Source organism: Drosophila grimshawi, unplaced genomic scaffold (assembly GCF_018153295.1).
Source record: "Drosophila grimshawi isolate 15287-2541.00 unplaced genomic scaffold, ASM1815329v1 contig_311, whole genome shotgun sequence".
Classification (NCBI taxonomy): Eukaryota; Metazoa; Arthropoda; class Insecta; order Diptera; family Drosophilidae; genus Drosophila; species Drosophila grimshawi.
In genome coordinates this window covers 22,827,210-22,840,465 of record NW_025063098.1, presented here as the reverse complement: position 1 = coordinate 22,840,465, position 13,256 = coordinate 22,827,210, and the positions used below count along the sequence as shown (strand labels likewise).

At 41.3% G+C, this 13,256-nt stretch overlaps 5 protein-coding genes across 9 annotated transcripts; 3 read left to right on the top strand and 2 right to left on the bottom strand.

Annotated features, from left to right (window-relative positions):
* The first annotated feature begins 86 nt into the window (after positions 1–86).
* On the top strand, positions 87–2,868 carry LOC6568431 (N-alpha-acetyltransferase 80). 2 transcript variants are annotated; one of them, XM_001994717.3, is made up of 3 exons: positions 220–509; positions 1,546–1,654; positions 1,749–2,495. In XM_001994717.3, the coding sequence occupies exons 2-3, from the start codon at positions 1,622–1,624 to the stop codon at positions 2,250–2,252; spliced, it is 537 nt and encodes a 178-aa protein (XP_001994753.1). In that variant the 5' UTR covers positions 220–509; positions 1,546–1,621; the 3' UTR covers positions 2,253–2,495. The 2 variants fall into 2 exon arrangements, with proteins under 2 accessions (XP_032596378.1, XP_001994753.1); XM_032740487.1 differs by lacking the exon at positions 1,546–1,654 and having other exon boundaries at positions 87–509; positions 1,749–2,868.
* An 876-nt stretch (positions 2,869–3,744) lies between these two features.
* Positions 3,745–4,906, bottom strand: LOC6568432 (flavin reductase (NADPH)). Of its 2 annotated transcripts, XM_032740486.2 has the most exons (3): positions 4,775–4,906; positions 4,565–4,721; positions 3,745–4,501 (listed from the first exon to the last, which is right to left on the bottom strand). In XM_032740486.2, exons 2-3 carry the CDS (start codon positions 4,635–4,637, stop codon positions 3,960–3,962), a joined length of 615 nt encoding a protein of 204 aa, XP_032596377.1. In that variant the 5' UTR covers positions 4,638–4,721; positions 4,775–4,906; the 3' UTR covers positions 3,745–3,959. The 2 variants fall into 2 exon arrangements, with proteins under 2 accessions (XP_032596377.1, XP_001994754.1); XM_001994718.2 differs by having other exon boundaries at positions 4,565–4,795.
* A 1-nt stretch (position 4,907) lies between these two features.
* LOC6568433 (formin-like protein 20) lies at positions 4,908–7,740 on the bottom strand. 2 transcript variants are annotated; one of them, XM_001994719.3, is made up of 5 exons: positions 7,640–7,740; positions 7,138–7,384; positions 6,570–7,016; positions 5,534–6,511; positions 4,908–5,480 (listed from the first exon to the last, which is right to left on the bottom strand). In XM_001994719.3, exons 2-5 carry the CDS (start codon positions 7,378–7,380, stop codon positions 5,304–5,306), a joined length of 1,845 nt encoding a protein of 614 aa, XP_001994755.1. In that variant the 5' UTR covers positions 7,381–7,384; positions 7,640–7,740; the 3' UTR covers positions 4,908–5,303. The 2 variants fall into 2 exon arrangements, with proteins under 2 accessions (XP_001994755.1, XP_032596374.1); XM_032740483.2 differs by lacking the exon at positions 7,138–7,384 and having other exon boundaries at positions 7,640–7,738.
* Positions 7,741–8,878: 1,138 nt separating this feature from the next.
* Positions 8,879–11,749, top strand: LOC6568434 (testis-specific zinc finger protein topi). 2 transcript variants are annotated; one of them, XM_001994720.2, is made up of 3 exons: positions 8,879–10,290; positions 10,376–10,653; positions 10,968–11,749. In XM_001994720.2, the coding sequence occupies exons 1-3, from the start codon at positions 8,978–8,980 to the stop codon at positions 11,678–11,680; spliced, it is 2,304 nt and encodes a 767-aa protein (XP_001994756.1). In that variant the 5' UTR covers positions 8,879–8,977; the 3' UTR covers positions 11,681–11,749. The 2 variants fall into 2 exon arrangements, with proteins under 2 accessions (XP_001994756.1, XP_032596338.1); XM_032740447.1 differs by having other exon boundaries at positions 8,917–10,290; positions 10,382–10,653.
* Positions 11,750–11,866: 117 nt separating this feature from the next.
* Positions 11,867–13,031, top strand: LOC6568435 (40S ribosomal protein S29). The gene is made up of 3 exons (XM_001994721.2): positions 11,867–12,008; positions 12,463–12,562; positions 12,624–13,031. Exons 1-3 carry the CDS (start codon positions 11,947–11,949, stop codon positions 12,630–12,632), a joined length of 171 nt encoding a protein of 56 aa, XP_001994757.2. The 5' UTR covers positions 11,867–11,946; the 3' UTR covers positions 12,633–13,031.
* The last annotated feature ends 225 nt before the right edge of the window (positions 13,032–13,256 follow it).

Genomic DNA, 13,256 nt, shown 5'->3' with positions numbered 1-13,256 from the left:
TTCTGTTTACAATTTCCGATATATTTATAAATGCCCGATAGGTCGTGGAGGTCGGCCGATACATTTTAGCTCAAAGTTGGCAGAACGGGCAATTTATAAGTAAGGTGGCAACACACACCTGCATCGCTCCACACATGAAAATATTAAGCAAAATGTTTAAAAATAAAACAAAACGTAACGGCTGTTGTTCAAACTAAACATATATATTAAAAATAAAAGCATATAAGCAGGAGACTAACACATTTACATATCAAGCCAATTCTTTTGTATAAAATCAACGAAGCGTGCGTCGCTGTTGCCGTCAACGTCGTCACTGCCGCCACAAACACAAATACAAACACAGAAAATTATCATCAACATCGATTGTATATTAAACATTTTGCTCGGCCAGCGGAACTTGGCCCATTTCTTGGATCGCCAGAATTGGAAACTATATCAGTTCGCTTTGTATATTTCGCCGTGGCGCTCGTGACGAAAATCAACGCACAGAGCAACGAGTGCTCGCAATGGTAAACATCCGACAAAATCAATAATTATTACGCATTCTTGAACAATTCATTTGAATTGAGTTAAAGTCTGTGCGTCTGCGGTTTTCCACAAGAGCATTACAATTATTTAGCACTGCATTTGTACATACATATAGATATATACATATGTCGGTTATAAACTGTGTGTGTCGCACAAGTAAATCATTACTAAGTAATCCTCATAAATGTGTGCGATTGTTTCTGCTGCTGGGATTGGCCAGTCAAGGTCGGACAAGTGTCGTTAGCATTTAGAAAAAAATTTTCTTTTTTTATGCCTCACCTTGATTTTCGCGGACAAAATTATACGCACACAATCATTCATACAAACTAAACATATTTGTGTACATTTTTATTTACATCTATACATACGTTCCGATGTTTGGATATATATGAGTTAACGCCTACACCGTCTCGATCACAAAAACTAAATAAATAAATAAAAATGTATGCGAGTAATGTATTAGTTTTGTAGACAGATGAAAATTCTCTCTCTATTAACCTTAAACCAAGGCTGATAATTTACTCTTGCCCAGGAAATTAGGCTCAAATCTATTGCTTAAAGAATGAAAATATATTTTAAGTTAAGCATCCAAAACTTTTGAATATTCAAATTTAAATCGACAATTTCAATAATATGCTAAACGCCTTGTTTTTGCCTACATCGTTTAGAAGAATCAATTTATTTGAAAGATAGAACAACATGAGAATCCGAATAGTTTCACTTTTCGAGTAACCCCTGTAGATAAATATTTTTTTTACTTTGAACAAAACTTTCAGTTTTATAATTTAACACAACAGGAACACAAAAACTCATCCTTGCTTTAAAAATATTTCGCTCTTAGATTGTTGTCCAATATGTAAAATGTTTTAATGAATATTCCCTTCATGACCAAAGTGTAAATAATATATGTATGTGTACATATTATATGTATTTCGATTCCTCCTGTGTAAATAAATCACAAATATTTTAAGAAGTTGTTGCGTAGAAACGAATAGAACTAAATTTGTTCTCTTTTAGATATTGAGATACTTTCGTAGCCTGATGCTGGCACAACGACGACAGTCAGCCCAGTTAGTTTGTCAGTTAAAGCGATATGCGCTATATTAAACTGGAGCCGTACTTTGAGGTAGTAGCTGGATTGGTGGCACACAAGCACAATTGTTGAACAGATCCAGCGCCATTTGAATTGGTTTGCACTAATGTGTGTTGTTTGCTTACAGGGGCTTCCACCGTTCAATGTGTCTGGCAGTCCCTTTGATGTGGTGCCCATACACAATTTTCCGGAGCTAATGAAGGATACATGCGCGCTCATTAATTCGGAATGGCCGCGTTCTGAAACTGCGCGCATGCGCTCCCTGGAGGCATCATGCGACACGCTGCCCTGCAGCCTGGTCCTAACCACGGAAAGCATGTGCCGTGTGATAGCGCACCTGAAGCTCAGCCCCATAACGTCCAAGAAGAAAGCATGCTTCGTGGAGTCTGTTGTTGTGGACAAGTCGTATCGCGGCCAGGGCTTTGGCAAGCTAATTATGAAGTTTGCCGAGGACTATTGTCGTGTCGTACTGCAATTGAACACCATCTATCTGTCCACCATCGATCAGGATGGCTTCTACGAGCGCATTGGGTATGAATATTGTGCGCCAATTTCCATTTACGGACCGCGTCACTGCGAGTTGCCTAGCTTACAAATTCTTAAAAAGAAATACATGAAGAAGGTCTTATAGATGTCAGCACCCGTAGTAGTAGTGTTGGCTTAACCAAGCTGCCAAAGCTTCCAGCTTTAAGAACGGAGTTTGCCAGTTTAACTAGTCAAATTGGGTAAACGCTCTTTGGCTTTATACATATATACATATAAATATATATATATATCAAATACTGCCCAGCGGTAGAGCTGTAACAGCCTGTAATATCTCCTAGAGCGTTTGCTTCTAATTCCATTACGATTACATAAAACAAAACAAAAAAAAAAAAAAAAAAAACAAAAAAACAAAACATTCATATTACGCTCGTGTTGATTTTTAAATATTACTTTCCGCATGTATTTTTTGTTACCTTTTCGTAAAAAAAAGCTTGAGATGCACCTGGCACGTTATTGGCCGTGTTAATATGTATATTGCTCATAATATATACAAGTTAATTTAATTATGTATAATTATTTATTTATAACTCATATCCTTATGATTTTTTGTGAGGGTTTGCTCAAGTGCTTGCTAGACAATATCTAACTCAATTATCTTCCAAATAAAACATAGCATAGATATACATATCGAAATGGAAATGTAGTGGCATTAAGCAATCAACGAAAGGCAATAAATTATATTAAAGATGTAGATATTTTAATCGCTTTGTTGTCATTATTTAACGTACGGAAAACAAAACGGAAACATTCGTCTGCAATCTGTCTAAACAAAATCTATGACAAGTTCAAGTTCACGGTGTTCTGCTTCAAGACAAAAATTGATGTGTGCCCCGGTAATGTTATTTTTATTACAGCTGCATCAGATATAGTCGGTGCGGGGACTTCGGGTCCGCCTGCCTGCATGCCCAGCGACACGACATAAACGGAAAGCTTCGGAAAGTTTATTTTGTTCAAAAATAAACCAGAGTCTCTGCAGGCATCGGCTACGCATTTGTTTATCATCGGTTTGTGTGTGCGTCTGCATTTTAAATAAATATTTATAGTGAACTGTCAATATAATGAGAATCGCGTATGTCCTTTTTATCAACAAGAAACCTAAGATACTTGTCAAAAATAATTTATTGAAAGCTGAGGACTTGATTATAGCAAATAATAATATGATTGGTTTGCCATATAGAAAGTGAACTGTTCTCTCTACTTTTCTCTACTTTTTAAGCATATACATTTTAACTAAATATATATGAATCAATCAAGAAGAAAGAAGTCTCAAATATTTGTGAAAGCTGTCAAATAATAATAAGATAGATATGCCATATAGAAAGTTCACTGTACCCCAAAGTTCATGTGCACATGTAATAATTTTCTGTATTCTGTTCTTTGTCAACGACATGTTTGGCATTGGACCTCAAAGCGGAAGCTGCTCATTTTCGGCTTCTCATAGATTGTCTGTGCATTTTCTACAGGTGCACATTTTCGAAATACCTGCATGACGTCAAAAGCGACAGCTGCTAATGGCTTTGAATGTTTGGTGTCTGACCGCCGCATATCCGACGTTTGCCAATTGATACCATGACACGTAATTGCAATTAAAATTTGTTTATTCTGTGTATTAAAATGGAAAGTTTATAGTGCGCATAAAATAACACACACGCTCTTTTGTATGTACATACAATTGAGTAGATAGTCTTTAAAAGGCTTTGTTAGAATCATTATTATTTGTACGTTTGAATCTATTTTATTACTATTTGTATGCAAAATAGACGATGGGCTACTGAATTAATTTATAATGGGCTTAAGCACTCTTTGCAATGCCGCACACTTTGCCATAATGCTCGGGCTGATCCAAGCTGTCCACAATGAATTTGCCCAAGTCATCTTTGGAGACGAGGCGTCCAGGTGCTTCATCGTGCACCACTTTGTAACCGCTGGCCGGCTCATCGGCAATGTGCGGTGGCAATATTGCTATGTAGTCCAATCCAGATGCTTTGGTCAGATCCAGCATGCGCTTGTGCTCCTCGTTTAGCTTGTGGAATACAGCGGGTACCTCGCTAAGAGGACGTAATAGAAACGATGACAGGACAACGGAGAATTTCGTGAGCTTTGCCTCTTTCATGGCGTTAATGACGTTCTCGGTGCCACGGGACAATTCAGTGGTGGGCTCCAGTTTGTTGCGTGTGCCCAAGATGACGCAAACGCCATCCACTCCTCCATCGCCCTCAATTAGACGTTTCACGTCGTCCAATTTAGTTGCATCGCCCTGCACCAATTGAACTTTGCTTTTGAAACGATCCGGAACTGTGGCTTCAGTGCGGTAAAGTAAACGCACTTTGAGACCTGCAAGTAATAATGTGTTAGCACAATTTGAAAGAAAGAAAATAGTTTGTTGCTGTACTTTACCCTTCTCCAATGCGTAGTCAACCACACATTGACCGGTCATGCCGGTTCCACCAATAACCGCAATCCGTTGCATAATCTTATTTGTTCACTAAATAGCCAGTCTTTGAATACAAAAAAGTAATGTCACCTTAGCAGCTAGCTCCAGACTGGTCGAGAACTAATCACAAAATATCAAATGATTGCTGTAGTTATACGGCCGACTGTGCTCACCTGAGACATCCAGCTGATTATGACACTTGACAAGCGAACAACGCACACAGACACCAGAGAAAAGCAGAATCGAAGTAGAAGTGTTCATAAATGCCGTTGGCTTTCAAAACCTTATAAATAATTACCATCGAGATAAGTTATCATGTTGCCTCTACACAAACAAATTTATTTACACATTTCACTGCCAAATGTAAATTGTGATTAACAGTTTAAAAGTAATTGAGTAGCGATAGCATTTTTTTATACATGTGTAGATATTTTTGCTATTTTTTGAATGTTTTGTCATATGGGAAATATCTCAAAAAATGTGCACAATAATTGCAGCTCATTGTAGATAACACATGATTGCATAGATAAATAAAATTAAAATAAATAATTTCTTTAATAAACATTGACTTTAAATTGCGATTGCAGACTGCAAGTGTTGTTATGGAAAAAAACCAAATTAATACTAGCTAAGCCACCAAGTCAAGCGTTGCCAAATCAACAAACAATTTCAAAAGTTGCGCGCGCATTTTGTTTTTTTTTGCTACACGTTTGATTCTTCCGTCGGTGCGTTCGCATCTGAATACGGATTATCTGCCGGATTTTTCACACGCCTGAGTGTAATGCCCAATTTTAGCTCGCTCATGAAATCCATTGGCACTGGCTTCCTTTCAGCTCGCGGTTTAATGCCACTTATTGTAGCTGCCTTCTTATCGACTTTCTGCAAGTAGATCAAGTTTAATAACGAGCAAGTTACTCCAATTAATATATTACCTTTAATGAGACGCCATTGCGAATGCTTTCCAGGAAAGCATCGCGATTATCGCCTGTGTCTGCGGGCACCTTTGGGTGGTCAGCCTTTTTAATTACCAACGGCGGAGTAGGTCCACCCATTGGTGGCGGTGGTGGTGGCATTGGTGCACCACCTATAGCTGCTGGTGGTGGCATTGGTGCACCACCTATAGCTGCTGGTGGTGGCGGTGGTGGTGGCGGTGGTCCTCCTCCTCCCATAACTGGCGGAGGTGGCGGCGGCGGCTGTGGAACAGCTGATGCCTTTACAGGTGCCACTCGTGGCTGGTTGGCTGTTGCCCTTACAGGAGTAGGGGCAGCTTGTAAAGGTGCCACTCGTGACGGCATGGGTGATGCCTTAACAGGAGTAGGTGCAACTTGTAGAGGTGCAGGCCGTGGCATCATAGGTGATGCCCTTACAGGAGTTTGCTGAGTTGGCTGTTTAACGGGTGCATATTGCACCGTGGTGCGATTCTCGCTGGGCACAATTATTGGCTTTGGCGGTGCTGGTGGCGCAACTCGCATTGTGCCCGCCTTGCGTTGCGTTTGTGGCGCAATTGTGGCATATGTTTCATTCGGTGGCTTTGTGCTGCGCGTGGCACGCACTTCAATGGCCGCTGGATACGCAGAGTGTGTATTGGCTGCCGTCACTGCTGACGGCGGTGGCGGAATCTTTTGTCTGTTTGGCTGCACCTGAACTGGTATAACGGTGCCAATCTCCTGCCTAGGTTGCTGATGCTGCGGCTGCTGCTGCTGCTGACTGTTGGGCATGTCCATGTCAGAGATGTCCACAAAGCGCGATGTAAGCGATGCATAGTTGGAGTAAGAGGTGCTTGGAGGTGACTGCTTGGCCACAGCTGGTGGTGGTGGTGGTGGTGAGGGTGGTGGTGTAATCTGATTGTTTGTGGATATGGTGGCATAAACCAGTTTAGGCTCCGCATTTTGCATATCCTGCTTGTTGGGCTGTCAAAGCAAAAAGCAATTATAATAAAGGTTTTCGAATTATTTTTGTGAATCATACCATCCACGTGAAATTGGAGTGGACTATCTTTTTGATGAGCTCCTGGCGTCGTATGCCGGCCACATCCTCCTCGGCAATGCCATGCTCCATCATGTACTTCTTCAGCACATTATCATTGGCTCCGGCATTCAAATCGAAGGCATTTCGCGTGCGATCCCGTGTCACATCACCGGACACATGTTGAAAGCCGACTGGTCCGCTAATCTCGTACTTGGACCCCTTGTTGCTGACGACAACGCTGGTGGCAAAACTGGGACCCGGCACGGCTCCACCTCCACCACCAAAGCTACTTAGGCTATTCGACGACGAGGATTGACTCATATTCAGGCTGGCGGCGTCGGCAAAAAAGCGTCTTTCGCTACCCGGCGAGGCTTTAATTGTGGGCGGAGGAAGAACGGCGGGTGGGGGCTGGGCGAAGACGTCGCTGCTCACCTGCATGCAGGGTGGCTAAAAAAGACCAGTAAATAAAAACAAAAAGAAAATTTCAGCAGCGATTACAAATTGCAACTGATTTATATAAGTATGGTGACTGATGAGGGTGTTGTCTTGTTCAAGAATTGGCAATTACCACCCAATAACCGGGGCTCTTATGGCTTCTAATTATGTCATAAACATAGGTGCGTCGCTGCATCGCCGGCATGTGTTCCACATCGTCGGATAAGTTTGCCCTGCGCAAATACAATTGGAGCATCTCATCTGTGCCCAAGCCGCGCACATCGAACGTCTTACGGAAATCGATGGGCTTGCCCTTCAGATGCCGAAACTCGACGGGCTCGGAGATGTAGGCATATGTCGCACTATCCATATCCATTATCCTGAAAAGCGATACGTCATAGAGCTGCTATTAGAGAGCTACGTATCCGTTTTTTTTTCTTTTTTTTTTCGTGCATTATCTGCGAGCCAATTTTTATTTTTGCAGATAAGAAGTATGCATTGTTATTTTTTTTTGTTATCAATTTAATTTTTACGGATTTCTATTGGTTTTTCAGCTTGGCGGGTGAATCATATAGAGTGGCAAAGACAAAGGCACGCAAGAGGGCAACCTTCACATCTACAAACTATTCATTTACCGTTTAAAGAGGAGCGTCTGGAGTTGACACGATACAGCTTGAAGCAGTTTAATGTTAAGTTTAAGTCTTTAATGCTCTGGGCATATATTTGTAATATATATACACATATATGTATATATCGATGTTATTGCGTGTCCGTTCAGTTCAACCCAAGGTATCAAACTGATTAACGAAGCTGGTATGTCAGCCTGTTTACTCATTTGCTGCCAGGCATCGTTATCTGGGTACGCAGACACTGATAACCATAACTAAGTAATCGCCTTTACCTGTGGGCGGTGTTTAGCTTTCGACAACCTGAGCCCAAAAGAAAATAAAAACAATTGGCATCACCTGTATTTTTGAAAGCCTCTGTGAGTTGGCCAACAATTTGGCCAATTGATTGTATATAACAGTAAATTATATTTTGGTTATGTATAGTATATTTTTATTTTTATAAATATTATTGTTATACTAGTTAACTTAGATAGTACAACATGATACCTTTTTAAAATGTACAAACTGTTTTTAACTGTGTAAATAAAATGACTAACTGTGCTTCGCTGATAACATTTATTAAATTCTATTTTAAGTGTTTTTTGTAACTTAACTCCCTTATTCTAAGGAAGTTGTGTTTCTCCAAATATAATTACGTACTACTACACATCTAATTACATAGTTTCCATCATCAAATACAGCTGAAGAGTTTCCGGAAGATAACATGGAATGTTTATTGATGTGGCATCGTAGTTGCTACAATTAACACACTGATTCATACACATTCCTTAAATATGCGATAATTACTAAAAACATAATAATTTGGCCAGTTTAATGAAGAAAATATTTGTATTTTTTTTGTATATGTGTTTCTGTCTCTAAATGTTTGTGTGGTTTTTGTATTAGTTACTGTTGAATTTGAATTGCTTTACCTACCTCAACTTTTATGAATTTGTAAGAAATGTTTTAAAGGGTGCAGGACTCTTGGGTTGTTCAATAATTTCTTATGTTTGTTAAAGCCATTCATTGTTTTGACTTATTAATTCGTTATATAATCTGCTTAGTGTTTATATCAGCAGCATTACTTAGTTGTGAGATGATTGGGAAGATTGTGAAATTAAAATAATGGTTAAGAAAAGAGAATTTTATGCAAAATGCCAATGCCTGGCAAGCCTACTAGGTGTGGAGCAACCCTTTTTTTCCATTTCCACTGACATAACTCTCTGTGAGAAATATTTACAAAAAACATGCCTGGTTCCTCAGTTGCTTGTGAGCCTCCAAACGAAAATCATCTTGAGAAAATCAGAAAACTAGCATTTGTGTAATTTTGTTTTTGTTTTTTAACTTTTTTTTTGTGTTGACAAAATGGATTCAAGATCAGAGCTTTACGATGATGGTGAATTCGTGATGGCCGAGTTCGAGCTCGATGACGATTTGATAGTGGACAGTAATGGCATGCAGTCAGGTTCCACTCTACTGGTGTCCAATGAGAGCAATGGTCTCCTCGGTCACGAGGATTTGGCCAAGTTCTTTGAGCTGCAGGGCGGCTTTCAGATACCCGCCGAGGAGGTTGTGGAACGCACGTTGACAGATCCGGCGCTAATGGGAATCCTACATGACGCCAACGGACAGATCGATTTTGATCCGGAAGCAGAGCAACTCAAATTACGCGAGTTCTTATCGGGCGTTAACAATTGCATGGAACTGAATGCGTTGCCAGGTGTGGTGGTCGAAGAGAATAAAAGTCCAGCCCTCCGTTTCATCCTGTGCTCCAATTGTAGCGGAATCTTCGATACGCCCGCATTCCAAAATCACATCTGTGAATACGATGCGAACCAGAAACAAATCGTAGCTCAGCAATTACCACCACAGCCGGAGAAGGCAACTTTGTCACCAAGGATAACGAGCAGCGAGCGCATCATCGTTGAGAACCAAGTGCGCATGCGTCGCTATATAAAGGATGAGCTCAAGTATGATCTGGAGACGGGTTACGATAGTTCCAAGATGAAGGAGTCGACGGTCAAGGGCACCAACGAGTGCAGCATCTGTGAGCGCAAGTTTGTTCACTCCTCCGGCTTGGCGCGTCACTTGGAGAAGCATGCTCTGGACCAAATCCCCGCACAGGCAACGCAGCAACAGCATCACGCAACAAGGCTTGGCGTTCTTGTTGTCCTCAAATGCAATCACTGTGGACGCATTTTCTTCAACGTCAAGCTGGCGCTGAAACACATCCATGTGCATCGCTCGTCTAGCGACGTAGTCCAATCCACAAATGTGGATAAAGTGAAATTAAAGCATCATCTCGAATTGCTACTGATGGAAGTCAAGCAACTGCAATTGATCACCAAGCTGGCGAAGATACCGCTGGATCGGCAGGAAGAAATGTTCAATAACCATGTTGTGGCTAATGTCCTCCAGTGCGAGTTTTGTGACTATATCTTTGCCGATGTTGCCGCGCTGCTGCGCCACTCGGCCACCCATAAGCCGGAGCAGCGGTTCGAGTGCACCGCCTGTGATCTGCGCCTGACCACCGCCAAGGAGGCCAGTGTTCACTACCAGACCGACTGTGTCTATATGCGCGAGGAACTCAAGGAACTGCAAGTTGCGCTAAATCGTCTATTTGTGTGCAATGTGTGTAAGCTGAAGTATGCCAACGTGGAGCTGCTTCAGGAGCATCGGTAAGTGATCGAAAATCTTACCTTATTTCCATCAAATTTGGTTTCAGTTGCACCTCTGGCTATTCCATTCTATTGCGTCCCGAAGCTACAGTTGCCTTCACTTCTTTCCGCGGCTCAGCGAGACCGGCACACGGCTGATGTTGCCCTGTGAGTTCTGTGCCACAAATTTTCAGTGTGCCACCGAGATACAGGCCCACTACGAGGAGAAGCATCTCAATCGGAAGAAGCGGGAGAAGGAACAGCTGCGCAACATCAGCAGTGCAGCTTCGTCCAAGGTCCGACTGCGTCAATATCTATGCGACATCTGTGGCAAATCCTACACACAGTCCAGTCATTTATGGCAACACCTCCGCTTTCATCAGGGTGAGTTTAATCTTTCGTTACGTATCTTAGTCGAGGCTATTATAATTTGATCGTGAAATATTATAATATATATAGTATACTTAAGGAGTCTACAATTTAATTGTATATTGTCAAACATGAAGCATTCATTTCATGCGCTTTTTACGGAGTGTTTATTATGTTGTCTAATTCTGTGAAATAATAAATCACTTTATCAGAATTATATATTGAGCATTGTTTACCAGAATTTCTTGTACTTCTTGCTAATACTTCTTTTTCTTTCTTTCATTCTTTTTATTATTGCTGATAAAAATAAAAATAAAAATTGCTCACAGGTGTGAAGCCATTTGTTTGCCCGGAAGCGAACTGCGGTCGCAAATTCACCATACGTCCGGATCTCAATGATCACATACGAAAGTGTCACACTGGGGAACGGCCGTATCATTGTTTGGTTTGTGGCAAGCGATTTCTCACCGGCTCCGTGTTCTACCAGCATCGACTCATCCATCGTGGCGAGCGGCGATACGAGTGTGAAGAGTGCGGCAAGCGTTTCTATCGCGCCGACGCTTTGAAAAACCATCAGCGCATTCATACGGGCGAGAAGCCTTACGATTGTCCATTCTGCACGAAAACGTTCCGGCAGCGTGGCGATCGGGATAAGCATGTGCGGGCGCGTCACTCCCACTTGGATGAGAATGCTCGCCTAATGATGCGAATGCAGAAGTTTGAACTGGAGAAGGCGGCTGCGCTGAAGGCGAAGCAGTTGCATGAAGTGGGAATTGAATATTTGGTAGAGTCGGGGGATGCGACGTCTATTCATTCGGTAGCATCTCCGTCATCACTTGAGCCAAATATCGATTATAGTGAATACCCCGAAGAAACTGAATTTGTATCAATGCCAATTAAAAATGAGGAGACAGATATAATGTCGTATATGGAATTTGAGGGAGTAGAATCAATCGAACCACCACCGTTCAAGCTGGAAAATAATGGAAACGTCAAAGTTGTCGTGGTTGAAAATAATTCTTTGCAGCCATTCTATTTCTAATAACGTGTTCACCCATTTTTCTAATGCTATGTTAATTCTAAATGTTAGTAAATCAATTTTAAATTTGAATTTAAAACGTTGTTTTCAGTACTGTGGCACTGCGCGGCTATAATCGATAACATCGGATATCGTAAATCGCTGAAAGTGTTGAAAAGCGCCTTCGAATATTGCGCCAAGTGGCAGTACTTGCAAATGACAGTCCAATTGTCAAGCTGCCATATTTTGCCATCTCCTTTCTTTTCGATTTTTCCATCGTAGACGCCAACATGGGTTTCGCTACTCTCTGGTACTCGCATCCCCGCAAATATGGCCAAGGCTCCCGTTGCTGGTAAGATTTGTGTAGCCCATAAAAATGTACATCGTAAAATGTATAATTTGCATGATTGCCTGCTTTTCGATTTCGTATTTTGTTGCATAGTTGATTGCTTTGAGTAATTTGAGGTTAAACACGCCTAGTTTCGCATGGTGCCAACTTTTCCAGTACAAATGATTTTTTTATGCACGCATGCTGTGTGTGTCCGCTCCCCGCTTTAATGTTATTTTTGCCCCCGGTTGAGTACGGAAATATGTGTAAGATTTCTTTAACAATTTCCTTAATAAAGGGTGGCCAAAGCAAATGTTGCCAGCTGGCGAGCCTTTGTCATTTATTAATTAAATGACGCACAGCCAGCGGCAGCGACAGCTATGCAATTAAATTCGATTTAGAAGCTGTTGTTGAATGAATTAAAATTCCTCGTGCTCCCCGTGCTATTAATAATAAGCAGCGTTTGTTAAAATTTCAGCCGTGCCTGCTCAAACCGACATGGTCTGATTCGCAAATACGGACTGAACATCTGCCGTCAGTGCTTCAGGGAATACGCCAATGATATTGGCTTCAAGAAGGTAAGCTACAAAAAAATAAGTGGCAAATTTGCGCTGTGGTTTTAATGCTATTCTCTTGCAGCTGGATTAAATGTCCTCTTCAATTTGTGACGCTCGTCACACCACTTAAGCATATTAATATAAGCAGTCGCTAAAGGATGTCAATTTCTGGCGGGGACTGCATACATTAATATGCTGACAACAACAACAACAATTCTAATCATTTGGAGATTTAAATGACACCAAAGGCATCCCACGCAGCGGGGAAACAAGAACCAGGAACACATGCGCTAAAGAAGCTGCTGGCCACTGAGGTAGAAATCTCAAAATCATCTCACGCAACAAATCCGACGTTTTTCACGCAATAGAAACAGAGTTCCAACTCACAAATCAGCGTGTCTTCTAACACAATAGCGTAATTCCTCCTGCCTTCTACGAAGGTTCTCTGTTTAAATCTCCGTCTGATTAAATACATAACAAGTAACGTAAACCACAATTGTTTTCTCCTTTTTGCATTGTTAGTTTGCATCCTTAATGCAGCATGTGTCCAACACTTCATATCACTTGAAATGACGGAAGCTAAATGTTTGTTACAACTTCCTCATTTCTAAATAATATTGGGTTAGTAGTGGTATCCACTGGGCGCGCTGCACTCAAGTTGCGCTTTTTTGTGCCGGAGCCATCAGTACGCAAAAAATAAACAAACCAACGGAAA